At 36.7% G+C, this 22,637-nt stretch overlaps 1 protein-coding gene across 23 annotated transcripts in view; it reads left to right on the top strand.

The window, feature by feature from the left end:
* CCDC7 (coiled-coil domain containing 7) overlaps positions 1-22,637 on the top strand; it is a 331,505-nt gene that overhangs the window by 272,783 nt on the left and 36,085 nt on the right. For 4 of the 23 annotated variants that reach the window (XM_067702499.1, XM_067702658.1, XM_067702598.1 and 1 more), the window contains one exon: positions 15,851-16,082. In XM_067702499.1, coding sequence (XP_067558600.1) covers positions 15,851-15,966 — 116 coding nt within the window. In that variant the 3' untranslated portion in view covers positions 15,967-16,082. Of the gene's footprint in view, positions 1-6,228; positions 6,435-7,161; positions 7,297-10,781; positions 10,951-15,850; positions 16,086-16,194; positions 22,608-22,637 lie in introns of those variants that run through there. The other 19 variants (XM_067702653.1, XM_067702690.1, XM_067702605.1 and 16 more) reach the window with 13 other exon arrangements.

Below are 22,637 nucleotides of genomic sequence, written 5' to 3'. Positions count from 1 at the left end.
TTTCATTACTCGTGATTGGTCTGTTGATATTTTCCGTTTCTTCTTGGTTCATTCTTGGAAGGTTATACCTTTCTAAGAATTTGTCCATTTCTTCCAGGTTTTCCATTTTGTTGGCATAGAGTTGCTTGTAGTAGTCTCTTAGGATGCTTTGTTTTTTTGCGGTGTCTGTTGTAACTTCTCTTTTTTCATTTCTAATTTTATTGATTTGAGTCCTCTCCCTCTTTTTCTTGATGAGCCTGGCTAATGGTTTATCAACTTTATCTTCTCAAAGAACCATCTTTTAGTTTTATTGATCTTTGCTATTGTTTTCTTTGTTTCTATTTCATTTATTTCTGCTCTGATCTTTATGATTTCTTTCCTTCTGCTACCTTTGGATTTTGTTTGCTCTTCTATATCTAGTTCCTTCAGGTGTAAGATTAGGTTGTTTACTTGTGATTTTTCTTGTTTCTTGAGGTAGGCTTGTATACCTATAAACTTCCCTCTTAGAACTGCTTTTGCTGCATCCCATAGGTTTTGGATCGTCGTGTTTTCATTGTCATTTGTCTCTAGGTATTTTTTGATTTCCTCTTTGATTTCTTCAGTGATGTCTTGGTCATTTAGTAACGTATTGTTTAGCCTCCATGTGTTTGTGTTTTTTATGTTTTTTTCCCTGTAATTCATTTCTAATCTCATAGCGTTGTGGTCAGAAAAGATGCTTGATATGATTTCAATTTTCTTAAATTTACTGAGGCTTGATTTGTGACCCAAGATGTGATCTATCCTGGAGAATGTTCTGTGCACACTTGAGAAGGAAGTGTAATCTGCTGTTTTGGGATGGAATGTCCTATAAATATCAATTAAATCTATCTGGTCTGTTGTGTCATTTAAAGCTTCTGTTTCCTTATTTATTTTCATTTTGGATGATCTGTCCATTGGTGTAAGTGAGGTGTTAAAGTCCCCCACTATTATTGTGTTACTGTTCATTTCCTCTTTTACAGCTGTTAGCAGTTGCCTTATGTAATGAGGTTCTCCTATGTTGGGTGCATATATATTTATAATTGTTACATCTTCTTCTTGGATTGATCCCTTGATCATTATGTAGTATCCTTCCTTGTCTCTTGTAACATTCTTTATTTTAACATCTATTTTATCTGGTATGAGTATAGCTACTCCAGCTTTCTTTTGATTTCTATTTGCATGGAGTATCTTTCTCCATCCCCTCACTTTCAGTCTGTATGTGTCCCTAGGTCTGAAGTGGGTCTCTTGAAGACAGCATATGTATGGATCTTGTTTTTGTATCCATTCAGCAAGCCTTTGTCTTTTGGTTGGAGCATTTAATCCGTTCACATTTAAGGTAATTATCGATATGTATGTTCTTATGACCATTTTCTTAATTGTTTTGGGTTTGCTTTTGTAGATCCTTTTCTTCTCTTGTGTTTCCCACTTAGAGAAGTTCATTTAGTATTTGTTGTAGAGCTGGTTTGGTGGTGCTGAATTCTCTTAGCCTTTGCTTGTCTGTAAAGATTTTGATTTCTCCATCGAATCTGAATGAGATCCTTGCCGGGTAGAGTAATCTTGGTTGTAGGTTCTTCCCTTTCATCACTTTAAGTATATCATGCCACTCCCTTCTGGCTTGTAGAGTTTCTGCTGAGAAATCAGTGTTAACCTTATGGGGTTCCCTTGTATGTTATGTGTCATTTTTCCCTTGCTGCTTTCAATAATTTTTCTTTGTCTTTAATTTTTGCCAATTTGATTGCTATGTGTCTTGACCTGTTTCTCCTTGGGTTTATCCTGTATGGGACTCACTGCACTTCCTGGACTTGGGTGGCTATTTCCTTTCCCATGTTAGGGAAGTTTTCAACTATAATCTCTTCAAATATTTTCTCTGGTCCTTTCTCTCTCTCTTCTCCTTCTGGGACCCCTATAATGTGAATGTTGTTGCGTTTAATGTTGTCCCAGAGGTCTCTTAGGCTGTCTTCCTTTCTTTTCATTCTTTTTTCTTTATTCTTTTCCGCAGCAGTGAATTCCACCATTCTGTCTTCCAGGTCACTTATCAGTTCTCCTGCCTCAGTTATTCTGCTATTGATTCCTTCTAGTGTAGTTTTCATTTCAGTTATTGTATTGTTCATCTCTGTTTGTTTGTTCTTTAATTCTTTGAGGTCTTTGTTAAACATTTCTTGCATCTTCTCGATCTTTGCCTCCATTGTTTTTCCAAGGTCCTGGATCATCTTCACTATCGTTATTCTGAATTCTTTTTCTGGAAGGTTGCCTATCTCCACTTCATTTAGTTGTTTTTCTTGGGTTTCATCTTGTTCCTTTATCTGGTACATAGCCCTCTGCCTTTTCATCTTGTCTATCTTTCTGTGAATGTGGTTTTTCTTCCACAGGCTGCAGGATTGTTGTTCTTCTTGCTTCTGGTCTCTGCCCTCTGGTGGATGAGACTATCTAAGAGGCTTGATGGGAGGGACTGGTGGTGGATAGAGCTGACTGTTGCTTAAAGAGCTCAGTCACTTGACTGTTGATGGGTGGGGCTGGGTTCCCTCCCTGTTGGTTGTTTGGCCTGAGGCAACCCAACACGAGCCTACCTTGGCTCTTTGGTGGGGCTAATGACAGACTCTGGGAGGGCTTACCCCAAGGACTACTTCCCCAAACTTCTGCTGCCAGTGTCCTTCTCCCCACGGTGAGCCACAGTCCCCCTGCCCCCGCCTCTGCAGGACACACTCCAACACTAATAGGTAGGTCAGGTTCAGTCTCCCCTGGGGTCACTGCTCCTTCCCCTGGGTCCCGATGTGCACACTACTTTGCGTGTGCCCTCCAAGAGTGGAGTCTCTGTTTCCCCCAGTCCTGTCGAAGTCCTGCAATCAATTCCCACTAGGCTTCAAAGTCTGATTCTCTAGGAATTCGTCTTCCTGTTTCTGGACCCCCAGGTTGGGAAGCCTGACGTGGGGCTCAGAACCTTCACTCCAGTGGGTGGACTTCTGTGGTATAAATGTTCTCCAGTCTGTGAGTCACCCACCGAGCAGTTATGGGATTTGATTTTACTGTGATTGGGCCCCTCCTACCATCTCATTGTGGCTTCTCCTCTGTCTTTGGATGTGGGGTATCTTTTTTGGTGAGTTCCAGTGTCTTCCTGTCGATGATTGTCCAGCAACTAGTTGTGATTCTGGTGTTCTCGCAAGAGGGAGTGAGACGGTAGTATTCTTTTTATGACTAATATTCCATTGTATATATACCCACCACGTCTACTTAATCCATTCATCTGTTGATGGGTACATGGGTTGCTTCTGTGTCTTGGCTATTGTAAATCGTGCTGCTATGAATATTGGGGCACATGTATCTTTTCCAATTAGTGTTTTTACTTTCTTCGGAATATATACCCACGAGAGGAATTGCTGGATCATAGTGTAGTTCCATTTTTAGTTTTTTTCCAGAACCTCCATACTGTTTTCCATAGTGGCTGCACCAATTTACATTCCCACCAACAGTGTACGATGGTTTCTTTTTCTCCACATCCTTGCCAACATTTGTTATTTGTAGATTTTTTTGATGATAGCCATTCTGACAGGTGTGAGGTAATTTGTGTTTTTGATTTGCATTTCTCTAATAATTAGTGAGGCTGAGCATCTTTTCATGGCTTTGTGTGGACATTTTCACAATATTAATTCTTCCAATTCAAGAACACAGGATATCTTTCCATTTATTTGTGTCTTCTTTAATTCTTTTCCTCATTGTCTTATAATTTTCAAGGTAAAGTGTTTTTGCTTAAATTTATTCTTAAGTATTTTTTTCATGCTGTTGTAAAATGGATTTTTTTTCTTATTTTCTCTTTCAGATGTTTTACTGTTAGTATATAGAAATTCAACTGATTTCTGTATGTTGATATTGTATCCTGCAACTCTATTGAATTCATTTGTTCTAACTTTTTTTGTGGAGTCTTTTGGATTTTCTATATATAAAATCATGTCATCTGAAAATAACTACATTTTACTTCTTCCTTTCTGATGTGGATGTGTTTTATTTCTATTTTTTCTCTAATTGCTATGGCTAGAACTTCCAGTACTATTTTGAGTAGAAATGGTGAGAGTTGGCATCCTTGTCTTGTTCCTGATGTTGGATGAAGAAGGTTTTAACTTATCCCCATTGAGTATGTTAGCTGTGAGCTTGTCATGTATGGCCTTTATTAGGTATATTCCTTCTATACCTAACTTGTTGAAACCTCTTATCATGAATGGGTGTTGAAACTTGTTAAATTTTTTCTTCATCTATTGAATTCATTATACGATTTTTATCCTTAATTTTGTTAATGGGGCATATCACATTTATTGATTTGCTATATTGAATCATCCTTGCATCCCAGGGATGAATCCCACTTGATCATAGCTTATGATCCTTTAAGTGTTCTCTTGAATTCTATTTGCTAGTATTTTGTTAAGAATTTTTGCATGTATGGTCATCAGGGATTGGCCTATAATTTTCTTTTCTTATAGTGTTCTTGTCTGGCGCTAGAGTCTGAGGTGTGGGCATGTGCACATCTCCTGTGGAATCGAGGTCTAGGTCTCTGCAGTTTGCTGCAGTGACTTGGGGAGAGAGGGGGACTCAGCTACAGCATGGGCCCTGGGATGACAGGGTGCAGTAGTGACTTGGGCCCAGGGAGCAGGGTGCAGTAGCAGCATGGCATGGGGATGGTGTGTCAAAGCCCCAACTCTGGCCCAGGGAGGCAGTCACAGAGCAGCAGCAGTGCATCCAGCTGATAACCCATTAAAGCCAGGTGGGTCCAGATAATGGCTACAGAGGGTGGAGTACAGAGCAGCAGCAGCTTGGCCTGGCAATGGTGAGTCAAAGCCACAACCTAGGACCTGGAGTGAGGCTCAGAGCAGTGGCAGCTCATCTGGTTCCATAGGCAGTAAGGCGCTATGGCTTCCCAATCTCAGAGAATGGGGCACAGCAGCAACTGGGTCCTGGTGACAGGTCTTACTACCATGACAGCTCTAACCCTGGGGAGTAATGGGGGACGGGTGTGGTAGCGGGGGGACTCCAGGCAGCTCCATCAGCTTGGGATTAGCACTGGTGCATATGTGGGAGTTCCCCATGGCAGTGAGGCTTGCTGGGGTTCTCCTCTCCTTTTCCTCGTGGGGTGAAATTCCTCTGAGGGGATCCCTCCTAACTGGCCTGGGCTAGAAGATGAGGTGACTCAGGTAAAATGCTTCCTGCATTTTTCTATGCAGCCATCCTTGATTTTGAGCTCCTCCGGATTTCTGCTGCTTTTTCTTTGTAGTACAGAGCTTTCCTAGAGCTATTTTCATTGGTTTGCAGTTGTTCGTTTATTATTTTGCTTGTTTGTGAAGGAGACAAGCATTGGGACCTCCTAGCCCTCTATCTTGCTGACATCACCTCTATCATTAATTATTCAAAGAAATTATGCATCTTTTTTGTTCCTTTACTTTTTAAAGCATAATAATGTATCTTGAAAATATTTCCACATCAGCATATCCAAATCAACCAAATTCTTTTTAAGTCCTTTATATCTGAGCATACCACAAGTATGTTATTATTGGCAATAAAAGTATATTACTTAACTAGGCCTCTGTTAAATGGGCACTTTGGTTGTTTCCAGTTTTCTTTCTATAACAATGTTGCAACATACATCATTGAGGTCAGTAGATAAGTTTATAATCCAATCTTGACGCTATCAGTTCAGAGATATGAGTCTTCCACCTAAAAGGAATTGCCACTGTTTCTTCCCTGAAACTGATTTCTTTTGATTCCTTTCTTTTGCAGCTCAGAAATTGACTTATTTTAAACTGACTGATTTTTTGAAAAGCATAGATATATTAAGCATATACATTTTATGTATTCCAAAAAGCAGTATTCTAGTGAACTTGAACTTTTTGAAGTCCTCTATCAATGCTTCTCAAAGTGTGGTTCCTGGACTGGCAGCCTGGGCATTAACTAGGAACTTACTAGAAATACAAATTCTTGGACCCCACCCCAGACCTACTGAAATAGAAGCTGTGGGGTTCAAGGCCACTAATTTGTTTAACAGGTTCTCTGGGTATTCTGATGCAGGCTAAAATTGGAGAAACATTTCTATAGAAACATAGGTAGTTAGATTTATGTACTCTTTTCCATTTCCATTGTTAATATTTGTATATAATATTGTTTTGCTGTCACATATAATAAAAATTATATCAACTATAATGAAATTTAATAGAACTATTTTTTTAATCACACAATAATTTTCCTTTAAAGTGCCATATACTGCTACCCGAAAATCTCTACCCCACCCATACTTTTGAGAATAAATTAATTCTGGGCAAAATAAATAACATGAGCAAATTCGTCAAGACAGCAATGAACCTGCAAGAGTGGAAATAACACTGCCTTCAGTAGATGCTGCTTATTGAACAATAATGAGAAAGATCCTGAATAAACAGGGTAGACCCAGATCATGGACGGTGAGTTTGAATGGCTTTTCCTTTTTCCTAAGTTTGAAAAAGTTAGAGTTGTCTTTTATTGAATAAATTACAAATGATAAAAATATTCACCTGATTCAAAATAGCAATGTTAAAACACTGCACAACCAATTTCAAAAAGGAAAGGAAATAAACATAAATGCCACATGACAATAACCTAATTGATATGTGTTGGAGCATATTCTGTGGAATTTGTAATGAGACAAAATACAAGTGATAAGAATTTTAAAGACATGAATCTTGCCAACCAATGTTAATAATATTGTTAACAATCTTATTATAATAATGTATAATATTGTATACATATGTTTATAATAATGTATAATATTGTATACATATATGTAACAGTGTTATTAGCAATTTTAATAATAGTTAAGATACTATTTTTAACCACATTTTTACTGTGCCCTGGGAAGCATAAATATTATTGGATGAAACTGTCTATAATCCAGTCTGGATTATTACTGACATAGGTATTTAAACTTATAGAAAATCCTTTTGTACCTTGAATGTTACTATATTTCGTCAGCAAGAATTAGAGCAGTTAGTAATAATATTAACCTAAGTATTTTGGAGTTATGTTTTGTATCAATATTTAATAAGGAAATTTGGATTTCTACAGAAACAATATAGAGTGGAATAAAGTTGATGAAATAGTGGCTATCCTCTATAATCTCCCATTATAAAATATTATTTATATTTTATACAGTAGTAAAAAAAAGTACAACTTACATGGCAAGAAGAAATCATCAATTGAGTGAGCATAAAGTATCAGTCAAGAGAAAATAAATGGAGGAATTCTTCACTAATTACTGATTCTCTGAAACTGTGAAAGGTCCCAGAGGTAATATAAAAATAATGTGTATTAATAACTTTCGTGAGGGTTTTAGAGAGAATATATGCAGAAATGAATAGGAGAATTGTTGTTGCAAGTTGCCAATAATTGGATTGTGAGCAATGCAAATTTTATACTTCTCTCTAGAATTATTTTTCCAATGTAAATTCAGCATAGCAGTCTGATCCTATGAATGGTGATTGCTGGACCCAATCCAACTTCTCAGTTTGCTTCTGTGGACTATCTAGATAACAGTGAATATAATTTATACATTAATTATGTGATCATTTGATTAAATGAGCTAATATATGCGCTAAATCAGTGCTTTTCAAGCCTATCTACAAAATAGGATTCACCTGGGGTGCTTTAAAAGCTACCAATTCTCTGCCCCAGCCCCAGACCAATTAAACCAGATTCTCCTTAGGTGATTAAACTGTGCAGCCAGAGTTGAGCACCATGATGCTTATTATTTGATGATATAAGGGAAATCAACTGATACCTCAGCCCATATACAAATGGTTGTGGCTGATTTTTTTTTTTAATCCAGGTCTTGTAACTACTGGCCTAGTGGGGCCCAATAAATAAATTCAGTCTATATTGGGTTCACTTAAATGTTTCTTCTCCCAGACCACCTCGTTCATGGCAATTATGACTTCCTCTCCAAGCACTCCCCAACAGAATTTCCTGTGATAATGGAAATGTTCTATATCTGTGCCCTCCAATATAGGAGCTATGAGCCATACGCAGCTATTGAGCTCTTAAAATGTGGTTAGTATATTTTAATTAGTTTAAATCTAAATAGCAATATATGGTTTGTGGCTCCTATACTGGACAGCACAACTCAAGAATTATCAGTGATCCAGCAACCAATCAGGACCTGGGAAGGCAGTGAGCTATCCAGAAGGACATATAGGAAACCTTTTTACTGATGAATGAACAGTACAACTAAATATATCTCCCAGGAGAAGTAGGAGCAGGAGTAGTATTTCAGCAGAGCTGTTGGATAAGATGTAATGCTTCTTAGGATAGCAGGATGGCCCTTAATATTGAGCAGACGATGTCAGTTTCAACCACGGACTCTGAATAGCTCAAATTTGGCCAGGATTAGTGGGCAAAAGTGAGTAGGCTACAGCCTTCGGAAGGCTTTGGTTGCCTTCAAAGATAAGGCAAGTCTCATCCATTCTTGAGGAGGTCAGATAATTAGTAGTCAGGGCACAGTTATAAGAATGAATATCTAATGATCACTAGAAATTCAATAATTCCTTTGGTTTTATTGTGATTCACTCAAAACCTAAAAACTTTTAGAGATCATATTAATGCTTTAAGTAAACTGAAAAAGGCACAGTATTTCTCTAGACTTCTGAATACATTTTTTACTACGGTTGTTCTAAAAATGGTGCTGCTAAAGAGAGATCTGGACTACCTAATCCAAAGTTTAATGTGAGGTCTGCTTTGGTATGTAAATTAGAATATCATCTTTATAAACAAGCTCTGTCCAGAAGGTAGTAGAATAATTTTTTGTTCATAAAAATTATGTGGGGGCTTCCCTGGTGGCGCGGTGGTTGGGAGTCCGCCCGCCGATGTGGGGGACGCGTGTTCGTGCCCCGGTCCGCGAGGGTCCCGCGTGCCGCGGAGCAGCTGGGCCCATGAGCCGCAGCTGCTGGGCCTGTGCGTCCAGAGCCTGTGCTCCGCGGCGGGAGAGGCCGCAACGGTGGGAGGCCCGCATATCGCAAGAAAAAAAAATGTGATCATTCATGCTGTTGAGGCTTATTCAGTTGGCGAGAGTACCTCTAGCATTCTGTTTTCTACTTGTCACAATCCTTAATTGAAATCATATATTGGTATCTTAAACATTCAGTTCCAAAATGTCTCATAGAGCTGGTCCAGGAGATTAGAGAGCAACAGGAGCAGATGGTAATCTAAATGTAACCACTTGATATTTTAGTATTTGATGAGAGGTAAAAATCCTTATTTTTCTTTTCAAGAACGTGAGATTACTTGGGGGGAGGGGCGTGGTTCAAGGAACATATTTTCCCCCTCTGTATATTGGTGGCTAACTTCTTGCACAGGGCCATGATTTCAGGTGCGGAGAGAGAGTAGAGTTTCCTAGATACCAGATTACACAGTTAGGTTCCTGAGGCGGGGGCATCATGCAATTGTTTTCTGATTTAGAAAACAATTCTCAGTTTGTTATGCTCCTCTCTAGGTCAGTGAGCACTGCAGTGGCAACTAAAATGGAATTTTTAAACAAGGTGTAGGCAGTAACTGTAACTTATAGGATATGAATTTTCAACGGAAATGGCTGAATCACTGGGCCAGGGAATAGGGGTATTGGTCACTAGAATCCAGGGTATTGATAGCTTCTTATTGAATGAAATCCTGGTCCATGCAGCTGCTTGACATTTTGAAGTCTATCATTGCTTTAATCGAATGGCAGGAACCCACAATTCAAGAGTTTCACGGAGACATAGACTGCTATCTCTGAACATACAGACTGGGAAGAGAAAAAGCATTGTGATTGTTCTCTCTCCCATACCTTTTCTACCCTCCTATCACCTTCCAGACAGCCAGTGTGGTGCCTGAGTTGCAGATGGCAAGCTACAGGCTGGGTGCCCATGGTCAACTTTCTCAGTTCCCCAAAATACAAGCATTATTCCTATCTTAGAATTCCCAAGCCTTTCAGTTTGGGCATGGGTCAGAGTGGTAGAAACTATGTGTGGACAGGCTCTCATGTGTACATATAGTCTCATGGTTAAGTCTGTCTGTTCAGAGCATGTATTCATCATCTGAGAGTCAAGGACACAAGTTCATTTAAATTGCTCAAGGCCATAGAGCACATTAGCAGCAGATAAAGGATGGGAACCCATAAAATTGGACTCTAAAGTCCAGGATTTTAATCTCTAGTATATATCCCACCAAAAGGCCATAGTCCATAATAGCCAGCTTTACAATGTTATTTTAAAAAAATTATTCTGATATTTGTTTAAAATGGTAATTAAGACTTTATTTGACACTATTGCAGTAGGGGACAAAGACTGAACTCAACTCTAAACATAGCAAAAACAGCTGGGGATTTATAGCCAATGAGCAGAGTAAGTGAGTGGATCAGTGGATGTAACATTACTAAGAGGAGGCATCAGGGGTGGGGATTCCTACTAAATTACCCTAACAGCCTTCTTGATGAGGGCAGGCCAAGGACAGGGCCAAGTATGAGGCCTACTTGAAAAGAGGTCTTAGAGGAACCCAACCAAAGTTTACTAAAGGACGGACTTTTGGTCAAGGTTCAGCTAAAATGAATTTTTTAAGCATTGAGAGAAAGATCATTGATTTTTGAAAACCAAAATCGCTAGATAATATTTTGAAAAATGCCATGCAATTAGTGTAGAATTTACTCTAATGATGAGAGATGCACAAAGCTGAAAGTTTTAGAAATGCTTGTATGTATATTAGAAGTTCAATTAAATGAAAAATATAACAACTTGGTTTATTTTCAGAACTCTTCTTTACCATGTGGAACAAATTTGAAGCTAAGATAAAAGCCTTTGTTGCTGATGTTAAGAAAGCAGCTCTCTGTTGAAGTTCCAACTTGCTTCTATTCACTCATGTCCCTGTAATGCCTTCTGGTGTGGTGTAAAAGCAATTAAATGAAATTTGTGCTCTGCATGTCTTGAAAATGTCATAATTATTTGTGTCAATTATTTGCAAATCTATTCTTTATGATACTATATAGAGAAAAGTCACTGCCATACATATCTTACACTTCCAGATAGAGGAACTGAATTTAGAAAAAATTTTGCTTTAGTTTTTTTCATATTAAAACTGTAAATTCATTGAAGAGATCAGAACAAAGTTGTTATTATTTATGTAATATTTATTAAACCTAGTGAGACTGCAAATCATACTACTGGCTCTAGCTGAACTATAAAAGACATTATTTATAAATTCGAAGAACTTATTCTGTGTAGGAATGTTATTAATGAATATCAAGTTTAACTGGTATTAGTGTTAAAGGAACATTGAAAAGAATAAGAGGAAAAAACTTGTAAATATTAAGTTAGTAGTCTAGTATCTTTATTGTTGCCTTGTTTTCTCTTTTGGTCTTGAGACTGATTGATAGATTTTCATGACTGGTTATTATCTAATCATGTGCCTCTTTTGATGTGAAGATGTCTTTTATTTATTTTTAGAATATTTTTATCAGCTTCTAACAGTTCTAAATATTATTAATAAATATTTTGGTTCTTTATCTGTTTGTTTGAAAACTGAAATGAAGTAAAACTAAATAAAATAATACTCTTACGTATTTAATTAGATTTTTTCCAGAATCTAGAATTATTGCACCATTTCAAAACGTGCTTATGTTGATAGGCTACTGATTTAGTAAAAAAAATATCAATAGGTATTTAAATTTCTACATTTAAGAATCTTTTGACAGTAACACAATAATAGGAGGGGACTTTAACACCCCACTTTCACCCATGGACAGCTCAACCAAAATGAAAATAAATAAGGAAACACAAGCTTTAAATGATACATTAAACAAGATAGATTTAATTGGTATTTATAGGACATCCCATCCCAAAACAACAGAATACACTTTCTTCTCAAGTGCTCATGGAACATTCTCCAGGATAGATCATATCTTGGGTCACAAATCAAGCCTTGGTAAATTTAAGAAAATTAAAATCATATCAAGTATCTTTTCCGACCACAATGCTATGAGACTAGATATCAATTACAGGGAAAAAACCTGTAAAAAATATAAACACATGGAGGCTAAACAATATGCTACTAAATTACCAAGAGATCACTGAAGAAATCAAAGAAGAAGTCAAAAAATACCTAGAAAAAATGACAGTGAAAACACAATGGCCCAAAACCTGTGGGATGCAGCAAAAGCAATTCTACGAGGGAAGTTTACAGCAATACAATCCTACCTCAAGAAACAAGAAAATTCTCAAATAAACAACTTAAACTTACACCTAAAGCAATTAGAGAAAGAACAAAAAAAAACCCCAAAGTTAGCAGAAGGAAAGAAACATCAGATCAGAAATAAATGAAAAAGAAATGAAGGAAACGATAGCAAAAATCAATAAAACTAAAACCTGGTTCTTTGAGAAGATAAACAAAATTGATAAACCATTAGCCAGACTCATCAAGAAAAAAAGGAAGAAGACTCAAATCAACAGAATTAGAAATGAAAAAGGAGAAGTAACAACTGACACTGCAGAAATACAAAGGATCATGAGAGATTACTACAAGCAACTATATGCCAATAAAATGAACAACATGGAAGAAACGGACAAATTCTTAGAAAAGCACAACCTTCCACGACTGAGCCAGGAAGAAACAGAAAATATAAACAGACCAATCACAAGCACTGAAATTGAAACTGTGATTAAAACTCTTCCAACAAACAAAAGCCCAGGACCGATGGATTCACAGGCAAATTCTATCAAACATTTAGAGAAGAGCTAACACCTGTCCTTCTCAAACTCTTCCAAAATATAGCTGAGGGAGGAACACACCCAAACTCATTCTACAGGGCCACCAGCACCCTGATACCAAAACGAAAGATGTTACAGAAAACCCTACAGGCCAATATCACTGATGAACATACATGCAAAAGTCCTCAACAAAATTCTAGCAAACAGAATCCAGCAGCACATTAAAAGGATCATACACCATGATCAAGTGGGGTTTATCCCAGGGATGCAAGGATTCTTCGACATATGCAAATCAATCAATGTGATACACCACATTAACAAATTGAAGGATAAAAACCATATGATAAATCTCAATAGATGCAGAAACAGCTTTCAACAAAATTCAACACCCATTTATGATAAAAACTCTGCAGAAAGTAGGAAGAGAGGGATCTTACCTGAACATAATATAGGCCATATATGACAAACCCCTAGCCAACATCGTTCTCAGTGGTGAAAAACTGAAACCATTTCCACTAAGATCAGGAATAAGACAAGGTTGCCCGTTCTCACCACTGTTATTCAACATAGTTTTGGAAGTTTTAGCCACAGCAATCAGAGACGGAAAGGAAATAAAAGGAATCCAAATCGGAAAAGAAGAATTAAAACTGTGACTGTTTGCAGATGACATGATACTATACATAGAGAATCCTAAAAATGCTACCAGAAAACTACTAGAGCTAATCAATGAATTTGGTAAAGTAGCAGGATACAAAATTAATGCACAGAGATCTCTTGCATTCCTATACACTAACGATGAAAAATCTGAAGGAGAAATTAAGGAAACACTCCATTTACCAATGCAGCAAAGAATAAAATACCTAGGAATAAACCCACCTAAGGAGACAAAGACCTGTATGCAGAAAACTATAAGGCACTGATGAAAGAAATTAAAGATGATACAAACAGATGGAGAGATATACCATGTTCTTGGATTGGAAGAATCAACATTGTGAAAATGACTGTACTACCCAAAGCAATCTACAGATTCAATGCAATCCCTATCAAACTACAATGGCTTTTTTTTTACAGAACTAGAACAAAAAATTTCACAATTTGTATGGAAACAGAGCAGACCCCGAATAGCCAAAGCAAACTGAGAAAGAGAAAACGGAGCTGGAGGAATCAGGCTCCCTGACTTCAGACTATACTACAAAGCTACAGTAATCAAGACAGTAGCTTTGGCACAAAAACAGAAATGTAGATCAATGGAACAGGATAGAAAGCCCAGAGGTAAACCCATGCACATATGGTCACCTTATCTTTGATAAAGGAGGCAAGAGTATACAATGGAGAAAAGACAGCCTCTTCAGTAAGTGGTGTTGCAAAAACTGGACAGCTACATGTAAAAGAATGAAATTAGAACACTCCCTAACACCATACACAAAAATAAACTCAAAATGGATTAAAGACCTAAATGTAAAGCCAGACACTATAAAACTCTCAGAGGAAAACATAGGCAGAACACTCTATGACATACATCACAGCAAGATGACCCACCTCCTAGAGAAATGGAAATAAAAACAAAAATAAATGAGGCCTAATGAAACTTAAAAGCTTTTGCACAGCAAAGGAAACCATAAACAAGACGAAAAGATAACCCTCAGAATGGAAGAAAATATTTGCAAACAGAGCAACTGACAAAGGATTCATCTCTAAAATATACAAGCAGCTCATGCAGCTCAATATCAAAAAAACAAACAACCCAATCCAAAAATGGGCAGAATACCTAAATAGACATTTCTCCAAAGAAGATATACAGATTGCTAACAAACACATGAAAAGATGCTCAACATCTCTAATTAGAGAAATGCAAATCAAAACTACAATGAGGTATCACCTCACACCAGTCAGAATGGCCATCAGCAAAAAATCTACAAACAATAAATGCTGGAGAGGGTGTGGAGAAAAGGGAACCCTCCTGCACTGTTGATGGGAATGTAAAATTGATCCAGCCACTATGGAGAACAGTATGGAGGTTCCTTAAAAAACTAAAAATAGAACTACCATATGAACCAGCAATCCCTCTACTAGGCATATACCCTGAGAAAACCATAATTCAAAAAGGGTCATGTACCACAGTGTTCATTGCAGCACTATTTACAATAGCCAGGACATGGAAGCACCCTAAGTGTCCATCGACAGATGAATGCATAAAGAAGATGTGGCACATATATATGATGGAATATTAGCCATAAAAAGAAACAAGGACCTAGAGTCCGTTATACAGAGTGAAGAAAGTCAGAAAGTGAAAAACAAATACCATATGCTAACACATATATATGGAATCTAAAAAAAAAAAAGGTTCTGATGAACTTAGGGGCAGGACAGGAATAAAGATGCAGACGTAGAGAATGGACACGGGGAGGGGGAAGGGTAAACTGGGCCAAAGTGAGAGAGTAGCACTGACATACATAGACTACCAAATGTAAAATAGACAGCTAGTGGGAAGCAGCTGCATCGCACAGGGAGATCAGCTCAGTGCTTTGTGATCACCTAGAGGGGTGGGATAGGGAGGGTGGTAGGGAGACACAAGAGGGAGGGGATATGGGGATATATGTATACGTATAACTGATTCACTTTGTTATACAGCAGCAACTATACAACCATGTAAAGCAATTATACTCTAACAAAGATGTTAAAAAAAAAAACAGAATCTTTCACCTATAGTACCCAGTATGTAATATATAGTCATTATAGATCCCAGAGACAGATTGAAAGTGGTTTCTTTATCACCTCAGTGATACACAGATTGACAAATTTTATATACAGATACACAAATTTTAAGACTATATATATATATATATATATTTCATCAGCACAGTGATTTATTTTGATAAATGTGAGACCTGAATGTGAGATGTAGGGGAAGGATAATATTTTATCCTATTTTCTCTACCTTCATTTTGTAGAATATATTTCTTTAAACACCCTCGATTTTAGAGCACAACTTGTAACAAATCGTATACAACATAGAATTCTTCTCCATGTAGAATTACTTTCACAATTTGATATTTGAAAGATGGTTTTTTGGCCTCTGCTATCTAGCTAAAATAGTCTCGCTTTCTTGTTTGTAGGAAGTCTCTCAGTGTCAGAAATGGTTCTTAACATCGAGTCAAATTCTACCTTCATAGTAAGTTATTCCTGTTGGTGGAGCTTGAGTAAAACTGAAAAATATTTTAAAGGCAGTTAAATGAGACAATATTAAAAATAGAGTCCTGGGTCAGTGCCTGGCACCAAAGATGACCTAATTATTATCATCAGAACCACTGAAAATGCTTTATAAGCTTTTCTTAATTAAGAATAATCCTTTAAGTACAATATTGATTGAAGAAAATCTAATTATACTGGTAACTGAAATTCAAGACAAAAATAATGTATGTAAACACTAAACTCTAGTCAATAAATTTGTTTCTTGCAGGAGTACAGGCTACCAATTCTGAATATACGTGTATACTGGGGTTGAACAAATAAATACAGGAATGATGGAATGTAAGAGCCAGGTTTCTCAGTGCTGGAGAGAGAAATTATAGGTAAGTAAATTGGAAAGCCTAGAATAAACCCCATGGTAATGCGTATGTTGGAAAGTCTTCATACTGTTTTTGTAACTTGTATGTAAGTCTAGAATTATTTTTTAAACATTTTTCAGTAATCACCCAGAGAGTATTTGTATAATGAAATATGAACAGGAAACCCTAAATTTAAGATTTGGACAGAAGAACAGGTTATATTTGTTTTTTCCATTCATTTATTAATTCAGTTAAAATTCAGTGTTTATTATATCCAGGCACAGTGTTAATTGTTAGGTTTACAAGGGTAAACCAATCAAGCATCATTTCATCAACTCAGAATCTAATGAGGGAAACAAATGTTAAATGAGTATGTATATAGTAAGGTGAATTATATACAGAATTTGTGAATACATAAGTATGTATAATACACATATCTATGTATAACACTTTTTTAAATTGAAATATTGTTAATTTATAATGTTTTGTTAGTTTCTGGTGTACAGCAAAGTGATTCAGTTATATGTATGTATAGACTTTTATATATATGTAAATTATATATACTTTTATATTTTCATATTCTTTTCCATTATAGTTTATTACAAAATATTGAATATAGTTCCCTGTGCTATACAGTAGGACCTTGTTGTTTATATATAGTAGTTTGTATCTGCTAATCCCAAACTCCTAATTTATCCCCCCCTCCCCGCCCTGAACTTTCCCCTTTGGTAACCAAGTTTGTTTTCTATGTCTCTGAGTCTGTTTTTGTTTTGCAAATAAGTTCATTTGTATCATTTTTTAAGATTGCACATATAAGTGATACCATATATTTGTCTTTCTCTGTCTTACTTCACTTAGTATGATAATCTCTCTCTTTAGAGAAATCAGCTGATAACCTTTTGGGGGTCCCTTGTAACTAACTCTTTGTTTTTCTCATGCTGCCTTTAGAATCCTCTCTTTAACTTTTGTCATTTTAATTATAATATGTCTTGGTGTAGGTCTGTTTGGGTTTATCTTGTGCTTCCTGTACCTGGATATGTTTCCTTCTTTATGTTTCAGAAATTTTCAGCCATAGTTTCTTCAAATACATTTTCGATCCCCTTTTCTCTTTCTTCTCTTTCTAGGATCCCTATTATGTATGGATTGTCTTGCTCTATATTATCCCATAGGTCTCATATGTTGCTTTCATTTTTTTTCATTTGTCTTTCTGTCTGCTTTCTGATTGGGTGATTTCCATTATCCTCTCTGCCAGATCACTTATTCATTCTTCTGCATTATCTAGTTTGCTATTTATTGCCATTTGCTCAGCTTTCATCTCAGCAAGTGAGTTTTCTAATTTTCATTGGCTCATCTTTATAGTTTCTAGTTCCTTGTTACAATGATCTGCATTTCTATTAATAGCCTTTCTTAACTCCTTCAGTATTTTTATTACCTCCTTTTTGAACTTGGGATCTGGTAGACTGGATAGGTTTCATTGTTTTTTCTTTCAGGGGATTTCTCTTGTCTTTTAAGGGTTCTGTTTTGATAATATATGTTCGCTTTCATAATTTAACCATAATACTGCAAGATTATGTTTCCTTTTTCCAAAGTGTGTAGAACACATCATATATGCCTCAGAGGTAAGGATAAAGTGACTGACATTAAAGGCCTTGGATAAAGCTTAATGACCAACGACTGTAAGAATCAAATAGGATAGTAGCAATGAAAGTGTGATGAAGATATGAGGTATGTAAGAAACAAAATAAACTAGGCTGTTCAAATAGAAGTCTGAAAACAAAATTGGATTTAATGGCTGAGTGGCAAAGGAAGGATGCACCACACAGGTCTGACTTAAGAGAGTTGTCCAAAATGAAAATTGAAGGGCTTAGATATAGGGCAAAAAGGGAATAATAAGACTGAATAGGGTAAGATGACAATTTCAAGTCATGAGTTGGCTGAAGAGGTAGATTATAAACTCATGTTCACAATTACTTACCTTTAGCGATTGCATCACCAATATGGAGAAACCTGGTTTCAAGTAGGTCTGGGATGGAGAAAGAAAAATTTCAAAGGGCCTAAGGTTATGCTTAGATTGGCAAGATTTTTTTTTTTAACCTATTTCATTACAGTCTTACTTAGAAATAAGAAATGAAGTTGGGAATTCCCAGAGGTACCTTCCATTGCTAAGGTGATTGAAGGGGAAAATGGTACTAATTGATAATTAACACTTGTTAAAAATTTACAAGATTTACATTGTCTTTGAGGAGTGACATCAGCAAGATGGTGGACTAGGAGGAGCTCTGGAAACTAGTCAGATCACAAAAGAAGAGAGCAAAAGAAGAATAAAGGAACAAAAATGAACTACAAAAACAACCAGAAAACAATAAGTACATGTGCATCAATAATTACTTTAAGTATAAATGGACTAAATACTTCAATGAAAAGACACAGAGTAGGGACTTCCCTGGTGGTGCAGCGGTTAACAATCCGCCTGCCAATGCAGGGGACATGGGTTCGATCCCTGGTCTGGGAAGATCCCACATGCTGTGGAGCAACTAAGCCCATGTGCCACAACTACTGAGCCTGAGCTCTAGAGCCCGCAAGCCACAACTACTGAGCCCGCATGCCACAACTACTGAAGCCCATGCTCCTAGAGCCCGTGCTCCGCAACATGAGAAGCCACCACAATGAGAAGCCCACACACGACAACGAAGACCCAACACAGCTAAAAATTAAAAAAAAAAACACAGGGCTTCCCTTATGGCGCAGTGGTTGAGAATCTGCCTGCTAATGCAGGGAACACGGGTTCGAGCCCTGGTCTGGGAAGATCCCACATGCCGCGGAGCAACTAGGCCCGTGAGCCACAACTACTGAGCCTGCACGTCTGGAGCCTGTGCTCCGCAACAAGAGAGGCCGCGATAGTGAGAGGCCCACACACCGTGATGAAGAGTGGCCCCCGCTTGCCACAACTAGAGAAAGCCCTCACACAGAAATGAAGTCCCAACACAGCCAAAAAAAAAAAAAAAAGACAGAGTGGCTGAATGGATAAAATACAAAATGCATATATATGCTGCCTACAAGAGTCTCACTTGTGAATGGATAAAGATGTGTATATGTGTGTTTGTGTATGTGTGTGTGTATGCACACACATAATTGAATATTACTCAGCCATAAAACCAAAAGCAATCTTGCCATTTGCAACAACAGGGATGGACCTAGAGGGTATTATGCTAAGTGAAATGTCAGAAAGAGAAAGACAAATACTATACACCATTTCATTTATATGTGAAATCTAAGAAACAAAATAAATGAACAAACATAACAAAACAGAACCAGACTCATAGATACAGAGAAAAAACTGGTGGTTGACATAGGGGAGGGGGGTAGGGGGTTGAGTTAAATAGGTGAGGGAGATTAAGACATACATACAAACTTCCAGTCGTAAATAAGTCACAGGGATGTAATGTATCACATAGGCAATATAGCCAATAATATAATAATTTTATATGGTGACAGATGGTAACTAGATTATTGTGGTGATCATTTGTAGTGCATAAAAACATCAAATAACTATGTTGAAATCTGAAACTAATACAATATTGTAAGTCAATTGTACTTCAATTTAGAAAAACAGAAAAAAATTTTAAAAAGAAAAAAAAGAAAAAGCCTAGTAACAGTGATCATAAATAAATAGGCAATCTGAACATAGTTATAATACCAAGGAACCTGAAGCAGTAATCAAAAACCTCCCGACAAAGAAAAGTCCCAGAACAGATGGCGTCATGGGTGAGTTGTACCAAATATTTAAAGAAAAATTAACATCAATCTTAATTCAAACTCTTAAAAAATTGAAAGAGTGAACACTTCCTCATTCATTCTAATAGTCTGCATTACCCTGATTCCAAAGACAAAGACATCACAAGGGAAGAAAAATATAGACCAGTATCACTTGTATATATTAATGTAAAAATACTCAAAAAAATGCTAGAAGACTGAATTCAACAGTTAAAGGTTTTACAAACCATGACCAAGCGGTATTTATTAATGGAATGCAAATGTGGTTCAACATATTAAAATTATTGAATGAAGTGTACCACATTAACAGAATGAAAGAAAGAAAACACATGATCATCTCAATTGATGCAGAAAAAGCATTTGACATAATTCAATACCTTTTCATGATCAAAAACACCCAAAAGACTAGGAATAGAAGGAAACTAATTCAACATGATAAAGCCATATATGAAAAGTCCACAGTTAACATACTCAATTATGAAAGACTGAAAGCTTTTCCTCTAAGAACAAGAACAAAATAATATTCTGACTCTTGCCATTTCTATTTAATATAGTACTGGAAGTCCTGGCCAGAGTAATTAGGAAAGAAAAATTAATAAAAGGAATCTAAACTGGAAAGGAAAAAGTCAAATTATATTTTTAGACAACATGATCACCTTATGTGTAGAAAACCCTAAAGATTCCACATGCAGAAAAACTGTTAAAACTAATAAACAAATTTAGCAGAGTTGAAGGATGCAAAATCAACACACAAAAATCAGTTGTGTTTCTACACTAACAATGGCCAATCTGAAAAGGAAGAAGATAATTTTGTTAATGATAATATCAAAAAGAATAAAATACTTAGCAATAAACTTAGCCAAGAAGGCAAAAGATTTGTACACTGAAACTACAAAACATTGCAGAAAGAAATTAAAGACACAAATAAATGAAAAGACTTCCCATGTTCGTGGACTAGAAGATAATACTGTTAGGATGTCAGTATTTCCCAAATGGTCTACAGATTCAATGCAATCCTTATCAAAATTTGAGTTAAATTTTTGCAGAAATGGAAAAATCCATACTAAAATTTATATGGACCCACAAGGGAACCCAAATAGCCAAGACAATCTTGAAAAAGGAGAAAATATTTGGAGGTTTTACAGTTTCTGATATCAAAAATTTCCACAAAACTACATAAACAAAACAGTGCGGTACTGGCATGCAGACAGGCATATAGGCCAATCAAATACAATAGAGAGCCCATAGATAAACCCTTGCATATATGGTCGAATAATTTTGACGGGGTGTGAGGACCATTCAGTGGGGAAAACAGTCTCTTCAACAAGTGGTGCTGGGAAAACTGGATATCCACATTCAAAGAAAAAGTTGGATCCTTACCTTACACATATTTAAAAATTCTAAGTAGATCAAAGATGTAAATATGAGTGCTAAAACTACAAAACTTAAAATGGGGAAAGCTTCATGACATTAGATTTGACAATTTCTTGAAAATGATGCGAAAAGCACAGACAACAAAGAAAAAAATAGATAAACTGGACTTCAACAAAATTTAAACCTTTTCTACATCAAAGGATACTATCAACAGAGTGAAAAAGCAATCCACAGGATGGGAGAAAACATTTGCAAATCATATATCTGATATGGCATTAAGATCCAGAATATATAAATATCTCCTACAACTCAATAACAAAAACAAAAACCTGATTTAAAAATGGGCAAATGGGGACTTCCCTGGTGGCACAGTGGTTAAGAATCTGCCTGCCAATGCAGGGAACACGGGTTCAATCCCTGGTCCGGGAAGATCCCACATGCCACGGAGCAACTAAGCCCGTGTGCTACAACTACTGAAGCCCATATACCCTAGAGCCCGTGAGCCACAACTACTGAGCCCACGTGCTGCAACTACTGAAAGCCCATGCACCTAGAGCCCATGCTCTGCAACAAGAGAAGCCACCACACTGAGAAGCCCGTGCACTGCAACAAAGAGAAGGCCCCACTCACCACAACTAGAGAAAGCCCGCGTGCAGCAACAAAGACCCAATGCAGCCAAAAATAAATAAATAAAAAATAAATTTATTAAAAAAAATGGGCAAATGACTTGAATAGACATTTCTCTAAAGGAAGTAAACAAATGGCCAACAAGTATGTGAAAAGATGCTCAACATCACTAATTATTAAGAAAATGCAAAACAAAAGCACAATGAGATATCACCTCACATTCATTAGAATGGTTAATTTTTTTTAATCACAGAAAATAGCAAGTAGGTAAAACGGTACGTTTACTGTAGAAAATGTATGGCAGTTCCTGAAAATAATGAAACATATACCCAAATGAATTGAAGGCAGAGACTGAAACAGATATTTGTATACTCCTGTTTATAGCAGCATTATTCCACAATAGCCGAAAGACAGAAGCAGTCCAAGTCTCCAACAATGGATGAATGCATAAAGAAAATGATACATGTACATACAATGTAATATTATTCAGCCTGAAAAAAGAAGGAAATTCTGACACATGATGCAACATGGATGAACCTTGAAGACTTATGTAAGTGAAATAAGCCAGTCTCAAATGGGC

This window comes from Pseudorca crassidens, chromosome 1 (genome assembly GCF_039906515.1).
Source record: "Pseudorca crassidens isolate mPseCra1 chromosome 1, mPseCra1.hap1, whole genome shotgun sequence".
Lineage (NCBI taxonomy): Eukaryota > Metazoa > Chordata > Mammalia > Artiodactyla > Delphinidae > Pseudorca > Pseudorca crassidens.
The sequence above is the reverse complement of the archived record's forward strand: the minus strand, read 5'-3'. Positions and strand labels throughout refer to the sequence as shown.